Raw genomic sequence first — 27,927 nt, forward strand, 5'->3', positions numbered from 1 at the left:
TGAAGCTTCATTTCTACATTGTCAAAAGTTAGGTAGATAGTTATTCTATGTCTACACACGAGATTTGGCTGAGCATCAGTGAAGCCTAACAATCCGCAGGATATCTCAACACGATTGAGCTATAAATATGAAATGGTTTAAACTTTATTTCTTACATATACATCGTGAACTTTGATGATGGTGAATTCTTCTCCATGGATTTGACTGAATTTCAAGGATGCCTATCACTCTTAGAGCTCGTTACATTGGTCAGTTGATCTGTCTCTTTTCTGTCTATCTGCCTGTCTGTCCACTTGTACGTAGGATTTCTCCAAAACAAAATTAGCAGTACATGTTTGATTTTCATGAAACTACAGCTAAACCATGCTTTTGCATGTTACACACATGCGCGTGCGTATTCTGGCGTACTCCTGCCTTGTTGTATTCGTTGTACATATTTATAGTTTTTTGCTACTCCAAACATATTTGCTGTAACAACTATAACTCTATGTATGCAACTAGACTGATCTACGTCGTTTAAAAAACAAAATCATTAGTCATGTGTTGATTTGTCAGTGCTATTAAAAATAACTGTACTATCATAGTCACATAAACTGTAAATTAAACAAGCTTTCGTGTTTTGAGTATTTTTGAGAATTTCGATGTTTATGGTTATGCAAAAGCAGTTTATAAACCAATTAGGGCTTAGTTAACGTAGACGGTATGTATTACAAAACTAGGTTAATACTTAACGCCTAGTTGTTAACTTTTTATCTTGTCATTATGGGGGCAATATTAATAATAATGATTACCAATTACTTTTACTTCCACGCCAAATAGCAGTGGATTATTAATCAACTGCACCTAGCAATAGCTCACATAATATATCGGTTGTTTGTATAGTAATAGTGTTGCTGTAGATGATGCCTAGGACGAAACAAATACGAAAGAAGTCTTCAGTGAATGAAAAACACAATTTAGGTGGAGCATCTGTTTCCAAAGGGAATTTGCTTTCCGATAGCCATGGAGCGCCGCCTTTGTCAGCACAGGAACTTGTAGCTAATGAGTACGAGTCGATGCAATGTTTCCATGAAGAATTCAGTATTTACTGTGAGTAGTGCAACGGTAATAGTAATTTATTGTTTTAGTACTACTTTCCAGCAAACTATTAACAAAATCAATGTATATCCAATTTAAAAAGTACCCTACAAATTAATGAATTATACTTGTGTGTTTTAAGGCAATATAGCTGCCATTTACAAAATAAAAAACATTCACTCCTTATTAAGTAATAAATACTTTTATATTATAGTAAATATGTAATCTAAATGGGACAACCATCATAAGCACTACAGTCAGAACAGACTATTTACGTATTAACCCTAGAACTGTTAATCGACATAATTATGTCGGTTAATGCCGCTTTTTTGGTGTTAACCGTCAAAATTTTGTCGATCAAACATTCCCTCGTATAATTACTTTTTATAATATACTCCGGTAACGTATCGATATAATTCATGCACCATTGGATTCGGGAAGAAAAATGCTAAGGAACAGATGAGTTTTATTCCTCTTTGTATTATGGTTATGACGTAGCAAGCTTGTTATTTTGAACGTAAAAGAAAACGCGACGCCGTTTGTTGTGACCGCCATATTGCCGCTGCCGTTCTGTATCACTTTCGTGCCGAGCTGTGGATATTTGTAAGTTTTTAATAGTTTTACGCGTGTTTTAGTGTCGTATTTAATGTGTAGTGTGTTGTTTGATGTCGTAGTAGTGTAAACATATATATTTTAGAATAAATCAATTTCTATTTACTGAAATATGTTTGAGAAATTACCGGCTTTGTGTAGGCTATGGCAAAATGACTTGGCTAAAATTCATTTCACATAATTTGTTATTGTTTTCACTTACTAAACGTTATTTATAGCACTCTTTTAGCTCTGAAGTAACTATTTATTTTTGGTAAATAGATGGTTTTCACAATAATATATATATATTGCCTGTAATTTCTTTGGTTATATATAATAACTGTTTGGGTTATTCTATATTTTTTTCAATATCTTTAGTTATATTTATAGTTTTCTAACTACATAATATTTCCTATTACTTATAAACCGTAAATTTATAAATTTTGGTATAGTACAAGCTTTAGAAACTATTTTATATTTTGCTGAATGAAAATGTTTCGCAAAATTTTTGAATAATGGCAAAATTTAACTTTTTTACTTTTCAAAAAATAATTTATATTAATTATTTCATTACTATATTACTATATATTATAATATTCTATTTTATTCTAAGTAATAAAATATGCAAAATAACATGTATTCATAGATAAATGTATTAGCAAAACTTGTTTTACCAAAGTCTTACGTGTACACCCGATTTTCAGAATTTATACGCATCGCTGCTTTTTGTTCTATAGCTTTATGATGCTTTCATAAATGTGTATAATGTTTATGTTTTTCTGAAACTAGATAAAATTTGACACAGAATGGCTATCTCACTTATAAATATTTCTCACTATAACTTCATTTGCTAGGTATGGTCCCCCCCAAATTTAAGAAATATTTTTCGTAAATTTTATATTTGATTAAAAAAAGTGTTTATTAGAAAATTTTTGATGGTTAATTTTACAATATAGTGCAATTCTACGTTTAATTCTGAACACAAAAATATATACTCTTATTTATATTGCTTTTATTTTATATTTTTAATAATTTTTTTAAAAAAAACCTTGCGCGAAGCTCCAAAACAGCCCGACACTACAGGATGAAATGACCGCCAGTTCTAGGGTTAAGAATCAAAAGTAAGCTCTCACTTTCAACAGTCAAGGCAGCTACAGTCTTAAAATCTATTGAAGTTTTGAGCAAGTTGTGAAAAAGAAAACTGAAAAAGAATATACAGATGTACGCTAGGATAAAAACGTTTCGTTTTTGTACTTTTTACCTCAATATTTTGTTTAAAAAAGCCCTTGCTCAAAATTTATTTTCAGTGTTGATATACGAGTAATTAATATCGGCGGGGTTACATTGAAATTGAAAATAGGAGTTATGAATTAATGTTAAATTTGTTAATTTGTTCTTATGAGTAATATTATACCTATTCCGAGACCGTTTTTTAATTAAAAGATCAGTTTTATAGATCCAAAAATCTTTCAAGAATAGAGCATCTTAATATAAAGAATTTGCAAACCCATATAGAGACGGTTTTTTCGTTTTTTGCGGATGAAGTATTTGATGTAGTGATATTATATGAATGTAGAAAAGCGGAAGTGTGGCCATTTATTTAAGGCAATGTTTCAGTCATAAGATTATATCGACCTTTGCTGCAAAATATTGCACGAAGCCTCGTCTATAGCAAACAGAGCAATACCATTGTGTTTAATAGGTATTTTGGGTAGTATTATTTCAAATGACAACATTTGAAAAAGAAAACACTGTGTAGGCTGATATATTATTTACCACTGTCATATTTTACACACTAGTGAGGTTGGAGGCAGAGGCCGCCTTCTGTCGAGCCCCCATGATGAGGGATAACGGGCATTATCTCAGTAGTGTCCTTAGAAGAAGGAGTGCGAGCTCTCTTCTATACCTCTTCCTGTCAAAGCGGCAAGGGAAGCCGTAATCCCTCATGCTCAGCTTTACAAGTATTTAATATTAAAGCAGTCACGCGCATTCCTACAGTCATCCTCTTCAGTCTACTAGACCAGCCTTTTTCACCCCACTATAATTTATCACCCCCCTTTCAGTGATATGTCACAAACTGTTTTTTATAATTAATACATACTATAAAATTAAATATTCTTGAGATAACGAATATGTGAAATTTTAAAATGGAGACATATCAAGTAAATCTAACTTCACATGGTGTTCAACTGCCTCAGAATCGCTTAGAGATGTTTACGATAATTAATTACAAATAATATACAGTATAATGTAAGAGAGATGTAAGAGGTTATTTGCTCATAACTTTTGCTGGGAACGTCATAGAGATGTTTTATTCATGTCATTGTGTTCCTATTTAATGGCCGTTAAAATTATCTATCACATGATAATTGTTTCAATTTAAAAATTTAAAGTTAACCCCCGTACTCCCCTTTAAAAAGGGAGGATTTTGTATCATCCAAAAAGTATATTAATAAGTAAAAAGGTTTTACATCGATATCTCAGTCAATTTGGAATACATCCAGGCGAATCAGGTCTTAATCTAACACATATCAAGTTTTTAGATCGACATTTATTACAACATATGGTTAAAGAAAATTAAGTTAATATGAATAGAGTGTCATGTTATGGAGGAGTTATAATGTTGTTAGAACAATAGTAATAACACCTTTTTATAACTATCGTAAAATGTTGTTTCAGATGGCCTTCAAATAAACAAACACAAGCTTGCTTATAAAAAAGCTTGTGAAGAAGTGAAAAACATGATATACGATTTACTTCAGCAGCTTCCAAATGTTATCAAGCTATCAAACGTCCACGGAGATATACATAAGGCAAGTTGATACGATTAGATTAAGTTTTAGAATCAGAAGGGAAGACGTCCTCCTAATTCCGTGCATGATAAATTTTATGTTTGTACTAAGTTCTCAAAATGTATTAAATATATAACCTATAAAATTCACAGCTTGTAGATGGATGCATTTTCTTTACAATGACTCGCTTTCAATACTCTAACACAAGTCTAAAGTTAGTTCATAGATTATGAAATATTGTTTATTTCTTTTTAATAAGTCTAAAATTATATAAATTCGTAATTATTATTAATATTACTACTAAAGAGGATTCACAACAACTAGAAGCTTACCTAAGTATGGTATAAAATTTTCATGCCCCTACAACTGCTAGTTCTTGAAAAAAAACCAAGAAAAGTGCGAGAACGTCAAAAATGTATTTACAAATCAAGTTACATCTACTATTATCTTTAAAGCTTCCAGGTTTATGTTTTCTTTGTCTGCATTCTCTATGAGCACTGACTTTCTTCTTTTCTCTATCCTGCCTTCCATTGTGAAAAGTAGGACAGCAATTTCTGTGTTCCTTACATGGAATTTTTCGAGTCCGATCATTGCTTCTTCAGCGCGTTTGGCAGTTTCACTTACACATTTTTTAAATACTTTCAGTCTGGAGACATTGTCATCATTGTCATTACTGCATCCCATATTTCTATTTATAGTACTTCTCTTCCCACAAATATATTTTTAGGTATTCGTGTCCACATGACGTTGTTGAAAGATTAATTGGCATTTTGTATTCTGCCATGCAAACACTTCCGTAACAAAACTTTATTGGATAAATCTTTTTGTAAATTGATGTTATAGCACCCATGATTGGCTTTGGTGTTAGCTTATGTTTGTACTGGCATTCGGTTCCATTGTCCTTTGTCTTTTTGCATGTACACCATAGTAAGTGTGTGAAAGGGCAGCAGTGGAAGTCACAAATATTTTAAAACATGCAATCGTGAAATATTTTAAATCGTGTTTTAGTGCTTGGGTATGCATTTATTATGCGTCTAACTATTCTCAAGAAACTAATCTACTCAAATAAAAATAAATTTAAAATATTTGTTTGGTGGTCTCTCATTTAAGAGAACCGTGCGAATGATTCAGAAATATTTATCTCCACATACACAAAATCCTTACTTCATTGTAAAATGTAAATTGACGTGAACTAATACTATGGTTTGACCATCACACATTTTATTCTACAGATTAACAATTGAATTACAACGGTGCAAAATGAATAAGTGTAAATAAACTCCTACCTAATCTGAAAATGTTGAAACTACTAAGACGACAACCTTATTAATAATACTTCTCCATCGCTTTAGAATACTACACTATTTATGAATTTCTTAATAGCCATTATGGTGAAAAACTACAAGATTTCATGGTGAAATTTAATATGCTTAGATATTTATTTTTATTTCAGATTAAATCACGAATTTATTTGTAGTAATAACTGAATAGCCAGTTTTCTAACTACACTTAGCCTAAACAATATAAACTGGTTTAACATTAATAAATGGATAGTTGTCAATTGAATAACAATCTCTTTATGACAACTTGTTTAAAAATCAATGATATAACATCTAGTTCATAGCTCTCTGGCCTACAGGTAATGAACAATAATGAATGTTTTTCCCCTCTTAACACAACACATGGGTGTATAAGAGGGGCTTAAACACTCCCTCCAATTTTTAAATAAAAAACGTTACAATTGCACCCAGTAGCTTTTTAAGAGTAGAATACATTTAGGAGGTGTTTAAAGCCCCTAATTTTGGAGGATATTATATACTTCCTAAACCACAAAGTATGTCAGCCCTAACCCCAAAATAATTTTCTATGTGCGTCACTGACACAACTAAGTCCACAATCCTACCAAAACAGCCCATGAGAAATAATTATATGACCGCATAGGAAATTATAAGGCATTTGAAAATTGTAACGTTTGTGAATTCCATATTGCCAATCTGAATAATATACCTTCAGGGTTTGTATACATGATACCATATAATTCATTCCCTAAGGTAACGTTTACTAAAATATTATACGTTTTAGTAATAGCCTCTTAATAATATATTATATGTTTTAAAGGATAACTTGGAAGAACAACAAGAAATGGCCTCAAATTTTGATTTAAATATCAGCCAATCAGCATCTAGTAAATCTACAGAAACTATTCAACTGAAACAATTTAAAAGTAAGTTATAGTAGGATTTGATTAAGAAAATATGCCATAAAATTAGCGTACTTCCATTATTTTAGTAATTGTCCTATAGTCGTATTGTGATTTTGACTAGAACACTACTTTGTGTGAAAGAAGGCGCGATAAGGGAGTATATCACTATATTACCATCTAGTATATTTCCAAAATATTATCGAGAACTAATTCCTGAATAAGTAGATACTTGATAGCAATCTCAATGTATAAAGAGGAGAGCCCTCACTCATTCATCATTAATTCTCCAACTTCCCGATACCCAGAAGGTTGAGATTTGGCACCCGTATGCCACAAAAAGAAAACTAAAGCATTCTTGTAAATTTCAAGCAACAGTAGATGCTGAATTAAGGTTGCAGCCCTTTTCAGAACTATATTTTGTTTTCCAACTTCCCGCTGTCCCCTAGAAAGCTAAAGTTTGACACGTACGTGTCTTATACTCTTGAAGACGAATAAACTATTGTTCATGAACGTCATTAACCCATAGGGGTTAATAATATGATTGCAACCCTAAAAGAATTATATTTTAGTTTTTCAAATCCCAATGACCTAGTACGATGACACAAGTGCCTCATGCTTTGAACAGAATAAAAAAGGGGTTTCATGAGTTTCAACCATCCATAGGAGCTAAAATAGGTTTGTCTCTAGAAGAACTATATTATGTTTACCAGCTGTCCGATGTCCTAGAAAGATCATGAATTTTAACACCATATATTATCTTCTCATCAGAATACCGGCACCAGAAATGCTTTAACCAGAAGTAGATTACAATGGCCGAAAGTAGTGACTTTTTTTAGAAAAGTTGACCTTGTTCTGGTAAACATGGCAAACGCAACTGTAACCTTTTAAATGCCTAAGACCAGAAGTAAAAAATTAATATTGTAGTACAGTAGCATTGTAGACCAAAAATCGATAAAAATACAATGACCGGGAATATTCACTTTTGAACCAAAGTATACTTCTCTGAGCAACGTTTAATATGTTGCCTCATAGTTCGTATGACGTTCAGACGAAAGTTCATCACAAGGTCTGAATGAAATTGTATGGTAGTTAGTCAATATGTCTTTCATTAATTGGATCAACACTAATGTATTCAGAAGAAATAAAATATTTTCTCAAAACGTGCATTTGCCCTTAGCACCTCGAAAGGTCAACACTCGAAGCTCCACAAAGAAACTTCCACTGGCTACAGCCCCAGGTCCAGCTCTTCAAGTTGAAGTCTTTAAGGTGCTGACGGCTCTTAGAATATTAAATAGTACCATGTTTAAACTTATGATTACGTATTAACTTGTAAATGCACATTTTTATAATTAAAACTTATTCCATGAACTACTTCCAGAACAGTGACAGTACTAATTATTTAGAAGCAACACGTAGAAAAATTAATTGAGTAGAAGAACATGGTGTTATTAATTTCATGGAAAAATTCAATTTATGCAAAATACAGTGAGTGGAAAAATGATTTTTATGCCTAAACCAGTGAAAGAAATTAAAACTGATCAATACTTACTGCCAACCTAATCTCTCCTACTTATCGTTACGTTTCGAATATAACATATTATTCTAAATCCATTGTCATTATGCCAATTCAAATAGTTTTCTTTTCGAAAATGTCAGTAGGTACTGCTTTTACAAAGGTCGTGTCGACAAGATATTGACATTCTCAATAAATATCCGTAATTTAAATAAATAAAAATCAGTACAAAACCAAGTATTCTTTTTGGAGAACTCATATATTTATGGTTAGACGTCTTGACAGTTCGTCACAATTCGTAAAGGAAAGTAAGAGATGATGAGTATTACTTTTTACGCATTCTTAAACGTTTACATAATATGCACTTTAAATATATAATAACATTTGATAATATTATTATACTTTTAAATTAAAAATTACATTTTTAATGTGTAAATTCACTGCTTGGTAATACTTAATCCATATTTTGTCTAAAGACGCCATTGTTGAGTGCCAGGCGCCTTCCACTCGGAACAACCATAACACCCAAGATCTACAGTGAAACTCCAATCACTGTGATGAGACGTCCTCTCCATGGAGAACTGGCCATTTCATTGAGTGGTAGTCCTCTAATGGTAGGGGCCACATCATGCGAGGATATTCCCACAGTCAACGTGCCGCTACAGGATGGGAGAGTAAGATAAATCAGTATACTTGAAGATTATATTTTACGAGTCATCTGAGAATTTATTTTTTTGATTACTCACTCCATAGCAGATGTGATGTTTAGATCATGCATTTCTAATCAGATGTCATGTTCACTCATTTAGGAGAAATATTGTCTTTATTAGATATTATACAATGTGAGTGACATTCACCACATACCGCTGTGACATTCAGAAGTGGTTGACCTCTGAGCGATTCTATCCTTGCAAGCATTCCGTCTGCCATGCCATTCGTTGTGGTTCGGAAGTCACCTTAGTTGGTCTCCAGGTTAATTGTCTTCTTATCCCTTACCTTGCCTAGTAAAACAAGACATTCTTTGCCTTTACCATGTTTACATTCAAAATAGACGGTGACTTACACTTTCATTCAAGTTTTCAGAGTCCGTTTGCACAGAAACAGTGAAACACCCAAAGCATACTCTGTGGTTAAGTCCGATTTCATGTTAACGCTCAGCAAAAGATTGATCATTTTCATAAGTAGTCATTTTAACCCACATCACACTTCAACATGACTGAAGTCCACTATAACATAACATACATTCTGGTACAAAGTAGTTAATACTCACTGTATAGATTTGTTAGTGCTAACATACAATCAACTTGTACCGTATGACGATAACACATGGGGGTGGTGACTTCTGAGGTCGTAGTAATAAATACTAGAAATACAAAGTTTACTTATAAGTTCAGTTTAATTACGAAAACTTAAAAGCACCACTTTTAGATGGTAAAGGAAAAGTTATGTAATGCCACGTTGCTGCCAATTAGAATATAATAACTAAAAAGTATATCTTCTAGGTGGGCCTAAAATATCCAATGTTCTATTGAATTATGCGTACGACGTTTTACTTTACAAAACAATAATATTTCACTTCCCTTCGCAATAGGTAGACTCACAACCCGGGTGTCGGCGTCTTGGCACGAGTCATTGAAGCTGTAGTCTAAGAACGGTTATTTCTAGAAGAGGAGTAGAAGTTGGGAAGTGGTAGCCATCTATTCAAACAACACGTGAGATACATCAGCTACGTAAACTCGCCTAAAACAAATTCGCGACGGTATTAGCCATTTAATGATACAAATTACTATTTATAACAACGTGCTCGTCGCCATAAGGACGACGCCACAACCTTTATCTATCTCCATCAAGCAAATAAAAGATCTTCAAGGGTAAGTTACTTTACTATTCACGTCTTTACTTTACGATACATTCATTTTATACGTTTGGCATCAAAGGGCTAATTTAATAATACGAAAAGATAAATTTTACTTACGGACAAAGCGCGCGAGGTTACGTAGTTGGGCTGCTACAAAGGGTTAGAAGAAAAAATTCATACGCGTGCCAATTAGGTAGTTACTCCGCCCAATAATTTAGTTCCGGAACATTGGATGTAAAATAATATTATATTATACTGGCTGATTAGGTTGCGAAATTTACATTGTATGAAATTTAATTAACTAATTTACGGTACAAACTATAGATTGATATAAAAATAGATATTCAAAATATAACTTTTAATCTTTGTCTTTTTCAGATATTTTCAATCATGCCAGAGGAAGGAGCTCCATTTGACATTCCCTCTCTTGACGAGACAACAAAGAAGTACTTAAAGACTCTCCGTGATCATCTACAAATTCTTGCCCCAAATAGTCCATAAATGTTCATTTTAAATTGCTTTTTTTAAGTTTTCTTCTCTTTATGCTCCTCTAATATGGTATTTTTGTATATCTCTGTTTCTTTTATTGTAAAAAGGTTGTACAGTTTTCATAGCTTATATTTTCGTAAATGGAACTTGAATATGTCTTCGATAGACAGTTTAAATACGTATAATCAAGTAATACAACGTGTCATTTTTATTTTTACCTACGTTATCTTTAATACAAGTGTATTATAAAACGATGTGATGTTAGTAATGTTTGTTTAAATAAACATATTCCAATTTTTAAACGACTTCTTAGTTATCGGCAATTGAAAGTTAATATCCATACAATTCATTAACAATTTGATGATTATTTATGGTTGATATTGATATGAAAATGTTGATATGTTTGATGTGTTCCTGTATTTTATTTATTAAAACAGTTCAGCAAAAAATATACATTCGGTTGAACCAACTCATACTAAACGCAGAATTGTTTATACTATATCTTGTCAAAAAATCCAACGTTACAGAGGTAGTGCTGGAGCGTTTGGTCCATAAGGTTGAAGTAGCGTAATGTACTGTATTTTAAAGTACATATTTTCAGGTGCGCGAAGAATCGATTTCTGAACATACGTTAAAATTATCTTATCATACTGTAACCAATCATATTTGTAGATACTAATTTACTATTCTTAGTTTAAAATTAGTTTAGAGTGTTAGTGATGGCAGCAGATCTTTTTCGGACATTTGCTATTGTAAAGTGAAACAGTTCCAATAAGTTTCAAGCTCTGCATTTTGATATCTTCCTCAGGTGGATAAAAAAGTTTTTTATTTAAATTAGCCATTGTAACGTAAAACAAAAAGTTTATGTATTTAGTGGTATGTTTTTATTTGTGAAAAACTGAGGAACTTACTGTATTGCCAAACCGCTAACCACAACACGAGGTCCTCATGCCACATAGTGTTGCAAAACACATACAATTCACAAAAACATTACACCAATCATATATTTGTATAATAAATGTCACATTAATATTTTATAGTGGTAATCGAGTACATTTAATTTGAACTTTATTAAAACATAACAATAATATAAACCTTTACACACATTATATGTTATTAACTATTTCAGAAACTACATTTAGTACTTGTGAAACGCTTTCTTTGAAGCAGGTGGAAATACATACCATTAACTATAAAAACTAAACAAAGATTAGTCTTAATTTACATTAAGGTTTATATTTCTTTGCTATTTTTTTGTCTACAATCCTACATTTAGGATGTTATATTTATTTTGAAATTATCTGTATAATGTATTTACAGATAGCTTCCTGTGCCTGTCAATGAGAGTTTTATTTTATTTGTTATGCTGTTGCATCACATTAAATGCATTTTTGTTAACACTTCTTCCTCGAACAGTGACTTGAGCAATACGTCTCTCTATTATCACATGAAATCTTTTGTGTTGCTTCCTGTGCCTTTTATGTCACTTTCTTAACATAAAATATTATATGTATACAACAACAGTGACAAATCATTTTGCACTTAAAAAAATGTATCTCGAGTGATTTGTTTTAATGCATCGATTTTAGTTTCCTTAGTCCAAGTGGTTTATTTACATTTAATCTTTCAAAATTATGAATCTGTCTTATGCATTACATATTTACAACTTATTTATCGAGTTATTACAAAGGGGATTACAACTACAAGGGATTTAGGGATATTCTGTAGCCCCCAGTCAGGCTGAGGATTGGGAAGTACATGTTATATGGTTTATATCAGAACGGCTATAACTTAAGTGAAAATTTAACCAGTTAGAGACTATTAAAAAAAACAAAAAGTAAGGATTTGGCACCTCGCTGAGAATTAGAAAAGGCGTTGAAAGATTTTGTTTCTCTCTGTCTGTTAGTTTGTCTATCCGCAAGATATTTCGAGAGTTAAATCATAACAGAAACTTACCTATAGACTTTAAATTTTGCCTGAAGCTTTATTCTTACTTAGACAAGAATTAATGCTAGGGTGGTGCATCCTCATCTTTAGGTTTTGACTTAGCGTCATTGAAGCCTGTCACTAATTAGCTTATGGCAGGTTAGCACTTAAGGACTATCTCTGTTTTCTGACACATTTCTCTTTTTGATGCTGGGGATGTGAGAATTTCTGTTCGATTTGTTGCAGTATGTCTCTCCGCAGGACATCCCAAGAATCAAATGAACTACAGACTTGAAATTGTGTGCGCAATCTCAGCGAAGCCTGTTGCGTGACACGTGGTTTGGCCTACTCCTACCTTATTTTAATACACTGTAACAAAATCACCTAAATACTTGAACATATCTAAAAATTAATCACATTGGTGAAAGATTCATATATTTTGTTTATTTAAAAGCAGATAGATTTCAATTAATGTTAAAATATTTGTTTATCAAATGGACAGAATTCTCCCGGAGTGCTCTTAAAGCTCTTAAACTGATTTTACAGAGTCCTAAAACGAAAGTAGGCGGATTCCCCACTCCAATGTTGGGAATGGTACGCACGGACACCTGCTGTTATGGATAATAAAATTATGGTTTAAAATATTTCAGGCCTTCAGGCATATTTCATATTTTTATTCTTTGCTAACTATTGTGTAGTTATGTGACGATGGATCGTCTTACCCCTTTACCTCCACATAACAATTCTTGGGGGTTGGGAGTTGTTGGTGAAAATGCTAGTCTTTGTCGATATATTTAACTATGATAACCCGAGTTTACTTCGTATTGCATCGGAAAATAAATAGAAAAGTTTGTGTCTGTTACATTGTCACATTTAAAATATTTTACTCCATGTCTTTTAATTTGTTATACTATGTCTGCTAAACAGCTGACAAACTTGAAGCTGTAGTTTGGGTTTGGTTGGTTTTGTTTTGGTTTGAATTTAAAACTACGAGAATGTTATCAGTTTGAGGTTAGCTCATATACGAACCGATGATAAGTTATTACAAAGTATCGTTTGTTCACATCCGCCATGAATTTTAAAAAATAACTGTTTATATCCAATTGGAAATACGTATGAAGAATTACGTAGAGTGATAGGTGCAGTAATCCGTTTAAATCATACATTTCCATCAATGTGTACAGGCTATGTCCTAACTTGATACCTCGACTTAATAGTATCATACATTTGTCTTTATTAATTTTCAAAGTATTTTTGTTATTTTGTAAGTCTAAGAAAATTGGCATTATGCCGTAATCAAATTTATTTGAATTCAATATTTTGAGAATGGTTTGAGGGTATGGTGTATTGGGGGTAGGGTACGATAAGCAGACCCGGTTTTTTATATCGAAGAATATAGTCATCGATACCTAATATTCGCATCTCAAATCCTAGACTATCAATCGATATAAAAGTACCCATAGTCCTCAATAACAATCATATGTTTTAAATGAAAATATGAATTTAATATTTATAGTGATCAAACAAATTATTATAACCAAAATTAGGAAAACTGAAGAGGACCATATTTACTCCTCTCACAGTTACAGTTGTTTCTTTCCCACAAATTTCACATAATGAGTTTTACGGTACGAGTCCAACATGTTGAAGCCACAAAAAAGCAACGTCGTGTAGTTTTCTAAAATTGACTGCCAATTTTAATAATTACTTATGTAAAATTGAAATATTATCCTACGTGTAATATTTTAGAGTGTTTACAGCTGTTGATATAGATTATTTAAGTTAATAGTTCAAAATAATTAATCAGTATCGATTGATTATATCGATGGTAATGATTAAGTAATATCGTTTGCCAATTTCGATATAAATAACCGGGTCCGCTTATCGTACCCTACCCGTGTATTGGAATGTAGTTTTTTTTTTGTCACTTAATCTACTATGATATTGGCCCAAATACATAAATCTTAAATTTTTTACTGAAAACCTGTTATTTTGAATCTTTGTGTATTACACAATGCATGAGTTATTACAGCAAAACAATAGATTTAAATATTAACAACTCTAGATAAAACCTAACAAAATTAAAATAAGCAAAGCTATGATTTATTTTGGGGAGACTTTAAAAAGTGGCCTACACTCGTTATTGAATGGTTATTATTGAATAATTTGGTGTATTGTCCAACTTCGATATTATATAATAATCATACACAACAAGACTTATAATAAATTAACAAGAATAATACATTACAATAACAAAAGTAATTTAACAATAGCATTAAAAATAACAAAACCAACTATAACCTAGAGCAACATAATATGTATCAGAGATACTTTACAATACTTGCAGCTTGCCCAGATAACAGTGAGCAGCTGCTTTTGTGAAATTGTGGAAAAGATTCTACGCAGAGAGGCACACTCACTGACTGCTCACAAGAACCATTAATATCAATTCATTGCCACTTAAAAATTCTCTGAACATTAAACGTAGTTACTTCTTATTGTTTATATTAAACATTAATAAGTTGATCATATTTTTAATTAAATAAATTGTAATATTTAATATCGAGTTATTGTAACAAATCGTAACGAGTTTACGCTGCTTATTAAAGTCTACCCGTTATTTTATGTTTAGTATTAAAAATAACAATATTATTAGAAGCTCCATCAGGGTGACCCTCACAGGCTCCAAGAGTGTACTCATTTCCTATGAAGCAATTCTTTTATTTAAATTTTGGTTAGCAGTTCCCTAAAAGGCAGGCAAAATAATCAGTTGTAAATAGTTATAGTACTCTGAAATATCAATTGAAAATATTTATATTATCAAATTAAATCTAGTATTGCTTTTCCCTTTATGTATGAATGTAATTTGTTTACAAAATAAATTATATTAAAGATGACGGCAAAACCAAATGTTATGAATCACTGTTTAGTTTGTGTATTTGTAATGATATTATTTATATATATATATATATATATATATATATATATATATATATATATATATTTTACAGCAAAAATGTGTAATACCGAAAACAGCACATTTTAGTGTTCAATGATGGGTTGAAGTTGGTTATTCATAGTTTTGTTTCATTCCTCTTGTCAAATTGTAAATACAATTTTGCATAAAGTATTTTTTTCATTTATATTTGTTAAAATATAATATTTATACTATACAGTCAATATTAGTTTAGTTTTTATAAATATTTACAATTAATTGTTTTGCCGGCCTCTTATGGAACTACAGCCAAATTTTGAAAATTTGTTCTGTGCCTTTCCAATAAAATGCAGTGTACAATTCATACCAATGTATTCCTCTTTCTTGGGGGACCCCCTACTAAATCAATTTTTTTTAGTTGTTGGATTTTCACAATTTAAAAAACCGTTTCTATATCTTTTACGTAAAAAAACATCAAAAATTATTTTTTCACTCATATTTTGCTGTTTGAAAAACCTTGTAAAATAACATAATAACGTGTGAGGGGATGCATCGTAATAAATACTTATAAAGATTTAAATTAACATTAAAAAATCAATTAAAGGTCTTATGATATCCAATTTTGAAAGTTTTGTATTTTCAACTTTTTAAACACATATTAACATTCATTTCTATGCCCATTCTTAATATTATTAATCTCAGATTTTAATTAACCTCTTATGTTGTTTTTGTGTACGTGTTTTGTACTACGGTATACTAAAATTATTAGTTAAAGGATAAGGTTCTTAAGATATATTGCAAAAATTAATACAAAAAATCATGCATGCAAATTCATTTTTTTAAAGCAAGATTATAACATATGTGCACATTTGGTAAAGTCTATCTCTTGAAGGTACACAAGAATGTGTAAGATCACATGGGCTGCCCAAACTAATTTTATTTTTAACACTGTAACTGGGTAGTTTGGTTTTTAAATGTTTAAAAAAATTGGATCCAGTAACATTCCTGATCTTGTAACAGCCCGAGCAGTCATGGAGCCACAAAACATATCTTGTTGGTTGGTGAGAGATATATCGCAAGCTTTTGAGGATAAGGTTTTGTGCTTTTTGTGACTTGAGCGGGCTTTTGATTGTGTGGATCACAACGACTTATTATGAAGTTATCATACTACGGCTTTGACCATAAACCAGTCTTGTTTCTCAAATTCTTCCTTAGTAACAGAAAATAAAAAGTATGCATTGATGAAAATTGGTTTCAGGTAGCAATTTAAAAATTGGAGTCCCACAAAGTTCCATACTTGACCCATTGCTATTTCTAATATATGTAAACGATTTTGTCTTTCTCAAGTTCAACTACAAAGATTTTGTATGCAGATGTACAACTATTATTTATATTAGCAAACAGTTAAATGAATTACACGTCATTGCACAAAACTTAATTTCTGAAGCTTCAAATTTGTTCAGAACTAATGGCTTTCTCTTATACAAATTGAAAACTCAGAACATTCTATTAAATTTGGAGACCTATAGACAACCATAATCTGTATATCAGCTTTTTGGACTATGAAATTCCTGGGAGTATCTGTTGACAGAAACATGAATTGGGATTCTCATATCAATTATCTTTTTTCTAACTTATTAATTAGGATTTATCTCCTCAGGCATCTTACGTCAGGTGTTCGAACTAATTTAGTTATAAAACTGCCTATTTAACTTTTTTCAGTCCATACTTAGATATGGACTGGTTGTGCAGGGCAACCATAAAGGATTAATGACGTACTGATTCTTAAAAAGAAGGCCACAAGAATAATTTCCAAATCAGATAGTTCTAAACATTATAAACCTTTATTTAAATATTGAAACTGTTATAAATTTATATGTTTGATCTGATTAAACATATTTTTTCAAAATTCAAATATAATAAAGCTCATTAGTGATAACTATTCACATAACACCAGAAATAAAACCTCATTAATATTACATTCGATAGACCAAACTCTATGTAGAGTTCACTTAAGATTTACAGTCACTTTGTGTTTTCACAGTTGAAAATAATAAAGTTGTCCAGTTTGGTTACTTTAATTAACATTATGTTCAGAAGAAAAAAAATCTAGCCCTTTTCCATAAACAATGGATACGAGGGTATTATAAGTTAACTGGAATGCTACCTAAAATCGTGCACAACCGTCATAATAACATGCCATTATTTTTAACTATACGTTTATTGCCATCAAGAGGAAAGGATGATTTTGCATTAATTACAAAAAACTGAAAGCACATTTTATTAACAAATGTATTTGTATAGTAAAAATATTACAGAACTAGTGAATCCTACATATTGTATAGTATTAATTATGCTGATTGTATCCAGCTGATATATTAATAACTAGATGTGTTGTCCTGTTTAAGCAATATAAATATTCTTTTAATTGTAACGCCTGAGCAAGCATAAACAAAGACATCTACTTCATTTCCATCAGAGGAATGTATCAACTACTGTAGTGTTCACACAATGGCTATCAGAAAAAAGTTTTACTGGCACATTATATGCAAAGGCACATAAAGTTTCAATATTATCTTTAATTTTATGCTTAGTTTTTTCTGTATAAGATATCTTTGTATTTTTATTAGTTTTTAACAGCTTGTGTCAAAATTTTACACAATTGTTTCCACTTTGTTTTCATATTTCAGTCAAACTGTGATATATATCTACTGAATGGTTATTTTATGTAACTTTTGCGCTCATACGCACCAAATATGCTTGGTGTTTTCCTCATTCATTGATTTGATGGTCATTTAGGAACACTTAGTATTGGTTGTCATGTAATAGTTTTTCTTTGCTAGTTTACTCAGCATATTGCTACTGGATGAATTGAAGAAATTGACAGATTTTTTTGTGTAGAACTTTGATATTCCTTGATCATTCCACAAGTGTTGGAACAATTTTATATGTGAACAACAGCAGGTAAGCTCTAGAGCATTAGACTGTGTCTACTTGTTTATGTCAATTATATCAGCCTGATTCTCCATTATTTTGAAATCAAAAATTTAATTTTAACTATTTATTAATTTGTAACCATTTTAATAGTTCATATAAAAAATGTGCTTGTGGTCCTGTTATGTAAACTCTGATAAATGTGTCCTTCTCAATTATAGCTGCTGCATTATTGATTAAAACTTAGGTGAAAGCAAATGTTATTAGAAAATTAACTTCCTGAGAAACTACTGTGGTAATAAAATGGATCTATTAATTACTTTATAGCATGTTTAAAATTACTTTTCCATGTAACAAATTTACCCAGCAGGGATCACTTCTGGCTGGTTTATACCTTACAGTTGAACCAACCACTGGGCAAAGCAAAAACCGATTTGTCACTTAAATCTGGGCAACCTTATGGATGTCCAGGAGCGGAATTTAGTGCCCAGAATTAGTGCCCTAATTCTTTCTCATGGATCTTGATAGGAGGCTGTCCCCCTACCCCCTAACCTTACCCATCCTGAATATCCTGTCACTCCGGAAGTAACGCCAAGGTTCTGATAGGGTTAAGTGCAATTTATAAGCTTCTTGTACTAAGAGAATAAAAAAATGGTAAGAAATTTTGTTTAGTTGAATTCTTGATCGAAAATGGCTTCATCAAACTTCTGCTTGACTAGTATTTTAATTTGTAATTATAAATTATATAATTAATGTGAATTAGCCTCATTATTACTCAAATTCAATAGATTTTTATATTAGACATTGGTTGCAAATAACATATCATCTGTGAAGGATTTTGTTTTAGCACCAGGCTTTTTGTTTCTGCCAGTCTGTTTGTTTCGTGCATTTTCAAACACTTTCAAGTCCCATCATTGTTATATTCCTCCCCCACTAGACAGTACAATTCTTTTTTTATCTCTCTAGCTGGTTAAATAAAATTTACATAAACTTTTCCTTGCTGATATATTGGGGCCATTAGGACCTTATCTAATGAATAAGACATAGGTGATATGAAAACCTTTAATACTTCATCAAGGGCATCATTAAACTTATCATATTTTCTTTAATATCGTGAATATTTACATTTTCCATATTGCGCTGATTTGTGGGCTACTCATAATGAGAATTGCACAAGTACTGTAGAAATATAAATAATATAATATTTAATTTCCAATTTAATATGCTTTATTGTTTTGGGCTTTTATTTCGTTAAATCTAATGTTTTGTAATTCAATAATAATCAGTATAGATAAAAGTGGTGATAGTTCAGTTAACCTATTAGCACTAATTGCAAGCTGACAACATACTACTGTTATCAAGTCAGTGAATAATTCACTGTCATGCGTTGACATCCCCATGCATGCACATAATATTGCATAAATTACTTTCCTTCTTAAAGCAAAGGTAAAGTGTTTGTGTAAAATAGCATCGTTGTTTTGTTCCATTTTTTTATATAAAACTAGTATTCTATCTCTTTTTTAGTATGGATTATAATAATAATAATACTCTTTATTGCAGGAAACAATTAACATAATTGTATTGCAAGCGTCATATAGAAATAAAAGTCCTAATCTAATAACTAACACAATTAATTTTAATTCTGAGTAAAAAAATATTCGAGTAAATTTAAAATAAAAATTACTTTTTGGGTATGTGCCACCTGCCGCCGTTTTCTCGATAGTGGCCAAATTTTCTTGGATATCAGAAGGGGAGTTGTAATTTTTTTTTTTTATGTTAGTGAAGACTATCCCAGCGACCCATCGCAAACTCGTCAACTGAGTAAAATGCTTTGGACACTAAAAAGTGTTTTAATCGAGATTTAAATTGTTTGTGGTTATTGACGCGTTTTGATCTCTTCAGGGAGCCTATTGATTTAGCCTCACACCAACCTGAGATGGCAAGCGTTCAAAAACAGTAGTTCTGTGCTGTGCCATACGAAAGTTGTCCCGGCCTCTAGTTCCGTATTGGTGTACGTCGCTACCTACCCGAAGTGAGACGCACTTGAATCGGCAGTATAGCACGACGTCGAGAATGTAGAGGCTAGGCAAAGTGAGTAATCCAAGCTCCCCGAAGGCTAATTTACACGACTCTCTCTGATTTAATTTGTAAATGATTCTGACAGCTTTCTTTTGCATTCTAAACACTCTATTAAATTTGTATCTAGAACGGCCACCCACAATCTTAGACCATAAGCTAAATGTGGATGTATTAGGCCAAAGTAAGCTGTCTTCAGAATATCCAATGAACAGAATTTTGCCAAATTGCGTAAGACATAAATGCCAGAAGCAACCTTTGAACAGACACTCTCAATGTGAACGTCCCATGTCAGCCCTCGATCAAGGTGCATCCCAAGAAACTTGTGGATTCTTCTTCTTCTTCTATTATGGGTTTCATCCACCATCACAATTGGTTCGAATTTCGTTTTCATGTTGCCGAAAACAGAAATTAATCACGCTTGTTTTAGAACAATTTGTTTTCAAATTGATATTGAAAAAATGATCAATGCATGAGTTGAGTTCTTCAAAGGCTTTGATTTCAAGATCTGGTTTGGTTTTTGATCTAATGGAGAGAGTCGTATCGTCAGCATACTGAATCATCTTTCCATTATGGATTGATGAACTCAATCTGTTGACGTAGACGAGAAAAAAGGACAGGCCCTAGAATCGATCCTTGTGGGACTCCATAGGGCATTTTAACTTTTTTCCTGAGAGGGTATTCGCGATCTGCACACACTGCTCTCTATCATTTAGGTATGACGAGAGCCATTTGTGAGGCAAACCACGAACACCGCTTGACCATAACTGGTGCAACAGTATTTCATGATGCACACAGTCAAAGGCCTTTGAGAGGTCGAGAAATATGCTAAGCACATGTTCCCACGCCTCTCCAAACCATCGACAACAGAATCAATGAGACTCGTGACAGCATCAAAAGTCGATTTGTTTTTCTAAATCCAAATTGTTCATTACAAATAACTTCAAAGCGATTGAAGAAATCTTCTAATCGTCGAAGGAAGGCTTTTTCGAAAATTTTGCTGAGGACCGGAAGAATGGAAATTGGACGGATAGTTACTTGCGACATAAGGATCGTCCTTTTTAAAAATTGGAATGACTTTTGCTGTCTTCAAAGTGGACGGGGGAAAACGCCTTGGGCGAACGACAGGTTAATCAATTTTGTGAGTGGTACTGAAATGTGCTTAAAGCAGCGCTTAAGTAACCACACAGACATCCCATTGATGTCACCCGACTTTTTCGGCTTCAGCTCCCGCACACACGGACCAACTCCGCCTCGCTCACACAGGAGACAGGACCATGGACGAGACCGGTCCCATAAATGAGTCCTCTCGGGTGCTGTTCCCACTAAAACCATGGGTCCGGCCCAGCAACCGTGGAGAAAAAGTTATTAAATTCACTTGCCACTTCAAGCGGGTTTTTTGTTATTTTACCTTGTATTTTAAGGTTAGGTTTGAAATTTTTTAGGACTTGTGTTTGAGTTGTATTTTTAATTATATTCCACGCACTTTTTGAAAAATTTTCAGAATTCATTAGTCTATTTTCGATATCCCGAGCCTTAGCGGCTTTTATTTCTTTGCGGTAATTTAGCTTGTAATGCTCGAAAGAAATTTTTGAATTTTTCATTTGTCGATTCTATGTAAATTGAATGATACAATTTTAATGTTTTTTCTTAAATTGAGAATGTTTTGATTTATCCAAGTGTTGTGTTTTTTTTTGTCCTGATCGCTCTTTGAATGACTTATAAGGGCAAGTGATGTTCAAATAAAAATTAAAACGGTCTGTAAACGCAGAAAACGCTTCCTCCGCATTATCAAAACTATTAATAAAAAACCAGGATTCTTCTGGAGAAATCTGTTAAGAATTTGGATATTTTTGAATTTTAAGATCTCTTCTTATATTTACCGAAAGAGGTTCGATCTTCGGACTGAGATTCCCGATCACGGCCTCCTGCGCGAAGTGGTCGGAGACAGCCGCGTCCAGAACGGGAAACCGAAACGTCTAATACGTTTGTAATAACGTTTGTCGATGGCCGTACTCGATGTAGCACTCACTCGTGTTGGCGTGTTCACGGACCAAACTAAGCCGAAAGAGGTGAGAATATCGCGTAGCCGCTGGGTCAGGGGATTGGTGTGGTCCAAAACATCGATGTTAAAGTCACCTGAAATGATAAACTTCAACGAATTAGAACAGAGAAAATTTAGAAGGGATTCAAATTTTTCAAAAAAATTTATTGAGCAACCATTTGGGGATCTGTATAAGCCAATGATTGTAATTTTTCCTACGGAATTTAGATTGACTTTTATACCTCCCACTTCAAAGTCTAGATCACAACTGTAATCAACCTTGAAGGGTTGGAATATTAGTCTTTTCTTAACGAAAATTGCCACACCTCCGCCTTTGCAATGTTTTCGGTGAAATATTGCTGCCAATTGAAAATTGTCAATTTTAAACACAATAATCCGCTTCAGGTGAGAAGCTATGCTCAGTGACTATGAAAACGTCCGGATGGAGCTCCCCAGCCATGAGCGATAGCTCATCAACTTTATTAGAAACTGTTTGTGCGTTTTGGTGCACAACAGAAAATTTTGATTGTGAAAAACGGAATTTTGTTATTTTGTTTTTGTTTAAAATTTAGGTTATTCTTTTGTACAATCCGATGCTGATATCCTCGATTTTAAGTCACATTTGATGTCACTAGAATTAAAGAGTTTTTTTTTTGGTTGTAGCCACTCTTGTTGTTGTTGAGCTTCACTACGTCCGTAAACGTCTCAAAGGACAGCGTCGGAGGCTCCACTGCAGCCGGTGTCTTACAGGCAACTGACTTCTTCGACAGGTGGTCAGTCCGGGGCAGAGACGGTCTACAGAACTTGAGAGGAGGCGGACGCGATGTAACAGCACGGCAGAACCTTCCCATTACACTCCATCAGCAGCTCGGCCAGCAGGCGCTTACACTGAGGCTTTAGATGCATCCCATGGTTCGTGAATGCACCCCTTCCGATACGGTTTGAAGTCCACCACCTCCACTCCACTCTGCCTCACGCAGAGCTCCTCTATGTAGGCGTTAATTAAGGATGTCTCCCTGTTGATCGGATGTTGGGCGGGTAAGTCGTGTCGGTGAGGCAGAGTGGATACCACTACCTTAGCTGTCCTCAATTTGGAAGTGATGCAGCGCTCCAGATGTGTGTAGATGTTGCGCTGCTGACCGATGGCGACATCGTTCGTGCCTGCAATAATCACATAGCAGCTGTCTGGCGGAAGAGGACTGTCAGAAGTGACCACTCAGCAGCCCAGCCCCGGGTCTGCAGACACCCTTCACTTTCGTGTCAGCAGTCACCATACAGCGGACGAGGTCGACAACATCACGGCTGTGGCTATCCCCGGCGATGTGGATGCTACGAAAAGGGAGAGATCTTATTTGATTGGGGACCGCCTGGTCTAACTTTGTTTGGTCCTCCGTTTTGCTCTAGACCTCCTTCTCCTTCCCATAGGCTTGCGAATCTCTTGCTTTACATTCTCCATTGCGCTGTTTTTAGCACAGTAAAGCTGTTTGTTGTCTCAAGTGGTAGTGGGCTCCTTTTTCCGCGTTGAACCGTCCATTCGACATCCCCACCTCCCACACCACACTCGCGACTAGCCATAGATCCTTTTAGGCACTTCAGTTCGGCCTCGAGCACCTCCACTGTGGTCCTCAGACTGCTCACTAGCTCTCTAGCTTCGACACACAGTTCGTCCGTACAGGCTACCGGTAATTCACACTGAATTCCGCATTCAGCTCTGGACACCCGGGTAGTCACGAAAGGCCGCGGTGAGTTGGCGACAAATATCTGGTCGGTATATTGTAGCAGGCGCTTGTCATTCTCTATCGTGTGGTCGATGACGTTCTGTAATTGTTCCTTTAGCTCACATATCTTGTCTTTGAGAGCGGCGTTTTCTGCTACTAGATCTACTTCTACTGATTTTTGTTCAGTGTGTAGAACGTGGCACTGGGGAGGAGGGCTGCGAGATCCGGGTGCGAACCATGGACAGCGCAGCGACGGACGGTGAGGTGGGTGACAAGGAGGCAGGTGATGAGGAGATAGGCGAAGAGACAGTAGGTGTCAAGGAAGGAATAGAGAATGCGGCCGTGACAACAGGCGTCGAGGCGACCGGCGGCAGCGTCTTGTCAGATAACGAAGCGGCTGGTAGTGCAGGAGTGGACACTCCGGGAGACGAAAGAACCCCGCGGCGATAACAAGTGTCTCATGGTAACCGGGTGTGGGACCAGTGTGTTTGTCATTGCCCACTGTCAAGTTTTTAAAGTTAGAGTCGGTTTTATGGTTGCAGCACCGCAGTTTCTTCCAAGACAACGCCAGGAAACATCCTCCATTCTTCAGAATTCTGTGATGCCTGAATTTTTTGTCATTATAAATTACACAAGGTTTTTCCTGATTTTGTTTTTTCAATTGTAAAATTCATTATAATGTGCGTGCTGATTTTGTAATATAAAAAGAATTAGTTGGTTGTAATAAACAAAATAAATAAATATACCAATAAATACTGTAAACAGAAGAATAAAATTAATCAACAATAACAATAAGACAATAAATAGCACAACAATAACAATAAACAATAACTACATAAACAGTCAGTACATAAAATTGACAAAGATTAAAATTGCTTAAACAGATTTACATATAATATATTTATAACAAAGTAATTTAATGATAAAATTTGATAAATTTTCAACAAAAACAATAACAAAATATAAGTTATTAATAGTTATGATAATAAATAACAGTTTTAAAGGTTGACTAAAAAAGTAACAATTATAGAATGTGACTAAAATGTTTCTCTGTCGTATTCTTATAAAACAAAAAGTTTTCTCCGGAGAGGTGAAATCGAACCCGCGTACTTGAAGCTGCGGTGTCTAGACGCAACCGTTGCTGCCAACTTGGCTTGATAAGAGTGTCTTTGTAATTGCTGCTATTTAAAGCTCGTCGCTCCGTAATTTATTTAAAAAAGGTGGTTATCAAGTCTAACCTTGTTAGTTAGTAGGTTAGCTATTTCATTATTACTCACGTACGGATTGATAATTTAGTTCACTATGCAGACTTATAAATTAAATTAAGTTTGTCGTGAGAGTGGAAAATTAAAACTTATAAAAAGTGATTTGACCACTGAAACAAATTAAAACTACGGAGCGTCGTAGACCATATAATAAACTTGATTTAAATAGATCTTTATGTCTTATTCATTTAATATGTAAATAGTATTGTGGATTATAGTACCAGTAAGTACACAATTGCTCATTAAGTGTATTCCATGCATATAAAGTACATTAAATGTATGTAATAAGTGTGGATTTTAATTTAAAAATCAATATTTACTTTTACTTCACAACAAACTTATATTTGAAGAATATTAATAATAATACAATCTTTATTTGTTGTTTGGATTTTACATTTCTTAACAAAGTTAAAATTCAGCATAATGCCAACAAGTCAATAAAAAAATATACTAATAATAAGAAGAATAATCATTAATATAAGTATTATTTTAATGATCATATAAAAAAATTAATATATATTTTATATTTATTTTATAATACACATAAAATGATTTTATAATATATATAAATGATTTACCATATATATTTAATATTTATTTTATGTGTATTATAAAATAAATATAAAATATATATTAATTTTTATATTATATATATATATATATATATATATATATATATATATATATATAGAATAAAAATGAGTGGTCCAAGAACTGATCCTTGTGGGATACCTATTTTACCACAAACTTCATCTGACTATTTATTTTCTAGACATACTTTTTGCTTCTGGTTATTTAAATATGATTCAATAAATTAAAGTGATGATCCTGAAAATCCATAAAAAGTTGATTGTGTAATAAGATCTTTGTGACTTACACAATCACAGGCCTTACTCATGTCACAAAAGGTATCCTGAGCGAAGGCCTTTTTCTCAAATTTCAAATGAATATATTTTATAATATTGTCTAATGCATCAGTGGTTGTTTGATCTCCCTTTTCTATAACCAAATTGAGAAAAATTTAATAAATTATTATTTTCTGAAAAATTACTTATCTGATCATATGCTAACAGTTCAATTTAATTTGACAAGACTGGAATTATACATGTTGGCTCGTAGCTTTTAGGTTAGTATCTAGGGCCCTTTTTATAAATAGGACAACCCTAGAAAGTTTCAGGCACCCTGCAAATACCCCTTCTTTTAGAAATTAGAAAGCTTTATTCATGAACATAAAGTACAGAATAAGTGACAACATTTCATATAATCAGATCAAAAAGTAATGAAAATACATGGTTATGTGTTTCTTTGAAGTTCTTTAGCACAGGTCAAAAACTCGTCTAGGCTGTAGACAGATTCCCCCAGTAAAGTAAAGCTTCTAGCTTCATGAAAGTTCTGGGCCTCTAAAAGAGGTGTCTTCAGACACCCTTCTCCAGTTTGCTAGATGTCTCCAAACTCTCTGGGTGATACACTTATAAACTTTGGAGGAGACTCCATCTCTTCAATCCACCAAATCTTTTTTAAATGCACCAAATCCAGAAAATTTAAACAAATGAGTTACCATCGGGAACTTTTACTGGCTTTGGTGTCAGATCACTTGAGGAACACATTTGCCATGCTTTTTAACTTTTGTAGTTAACAACAAGCAACACAGATTGAAACAAAGTTAATCAAATAAGTTCATCCATTAGCATGGTGGGCTAAAATATCAATACGATCATGGTATGTGCTTTTTTACAAGACGCATAGTTACATTTTCACCACTAAAGATTAAGTACCAATTTGTACTAAAACTGAGTTTTATTTTTAGGTTCCTTAAAGCAAAGAAGTTGGAAAACTACCTAACGATGTGTCAGCGTTTACGGTTGAGTGTTTCCATTTGGTGCGTTCTGCTACAACTTGGGTTTGGACTGTGCTATTTATACCCGTATGAAACGCCGACAAGGGAGTTGAGATCATTAAATGGACTATGGGATTTTATAATACCACCCAGCAACGACATTGATCTCGGATTCAAAGAAGCTTGGTTCGAAAAGGACTTTAAAACTGTGAGCAATAACAAGCAGCTAAGTACACTAAATTATAAATTATACACCTTAATAATGTTTGTGTTATTATAAGTTATTAAATTAGTCCTAATATATAAATTGAACAAGATCTTTACTGAAAGCTGAAGAGGTAAAATTCTTGGGCCTAACTTTGGACAGTTTCCTAAATTGGAATAAACATTCAGATAAGATCGTCTCAAAAATTAATTATGGTTTATAAGCTCTTCGTAAAATGTCAAAATTGTGTACAGATCAAAACCCTAAAGTCTATATATTTGTCGCATATTCATTTACATATTACATTTGGTATTTCTTTATGTGGATCTACTTCCGCAAAAAATTTGGATTCAATTTCAATCATTCAGAAAAAAAATCAATCCGTATTATTCTAAAATTGCAATGGAATGAATCAGTTATAAAACCCATTTTCCTCGATTGGGGATGACAGTTTGTAGTGCATA

The 27,927-nt window shown here is 33.2% G+C and overlaps 2 protein-coding genes across 8 annotated transcripts in view; both read left to right on the forward strand.

Moving 5' to 3' along the window:
* Positions 1-549: 549 nt before the first annotated feature.
* LOC124365150 lies at positions 550-10,828 on the forward strand. Its single transcript, XM_046821104.1, has 7 exons — positions 550-700; positions 900-1,089; positions 4,348-4,481; positions 6,579-6,684; positions 7,841-7,929; positions 8,653-8,850; positions 10,413-10,828. Exons 2-7 carry the CDS (start codon positions 900-902, stop codon positions 10,533-10,535), a joined length of 840 nt encoding a protein of 279 aa, XP_046677060.1. The 5' UTR covers positions 550-700; the 3' UTR covers positions 10,536-10,828.
* A 439-nt stretch (positions 10,829-11,267) lies between these two features.
* LOC124364129 (beta-glucuronidase-like) overlaps positions 11,268-27,927 on the forward strand; it is a 36,773-nt gene continuing 20,113 nt past the window's right edge. Inside the window, exons 1-2 of one of the 7 annotated variants that reach the window (XM_046819344.1) lie at positions 11,268-11,331; positions 27,229-27,466. In XM_046819344.1, the coding sequence (XP_046675300.1) occupies positions 27,266-27,466 (201 nt within the window). In that variant the 5' untranslated portion in view covers positions 11,268-11,331; positions 27,229-27,265. Of the gene's footprint in view, positions 11,332-13,385; positions 13,589-18,200; positions 18,349-19,626; positions 19,765-25,579; positions 25,645-27,228; positions 27,467-27,927 lie in introns of those variants that run through there. The other 6 variants (XM_046819342.1, XM_046819341.1, XM_046819343.1 and 3 more) reach the window with 6 other exon arrangements.

The sequence above is a fragment of the Homalodisca vitripennis genome, chromosome 6 (genome assembly GCF_021130785.1).
Source record: "Homalodisca vitripennis isolate AUS2020 chromosome 6, UT_GWSS_2.1, whole genome shotgun sequence".
NCBI classification, from domain to species: domain Eukaryota; kingdom Metazoa; phylum Arthropoda; class Insecta; order Hemiptera; family Cicadellidae; genus Homalodisca; species Homalodisca vitripennis.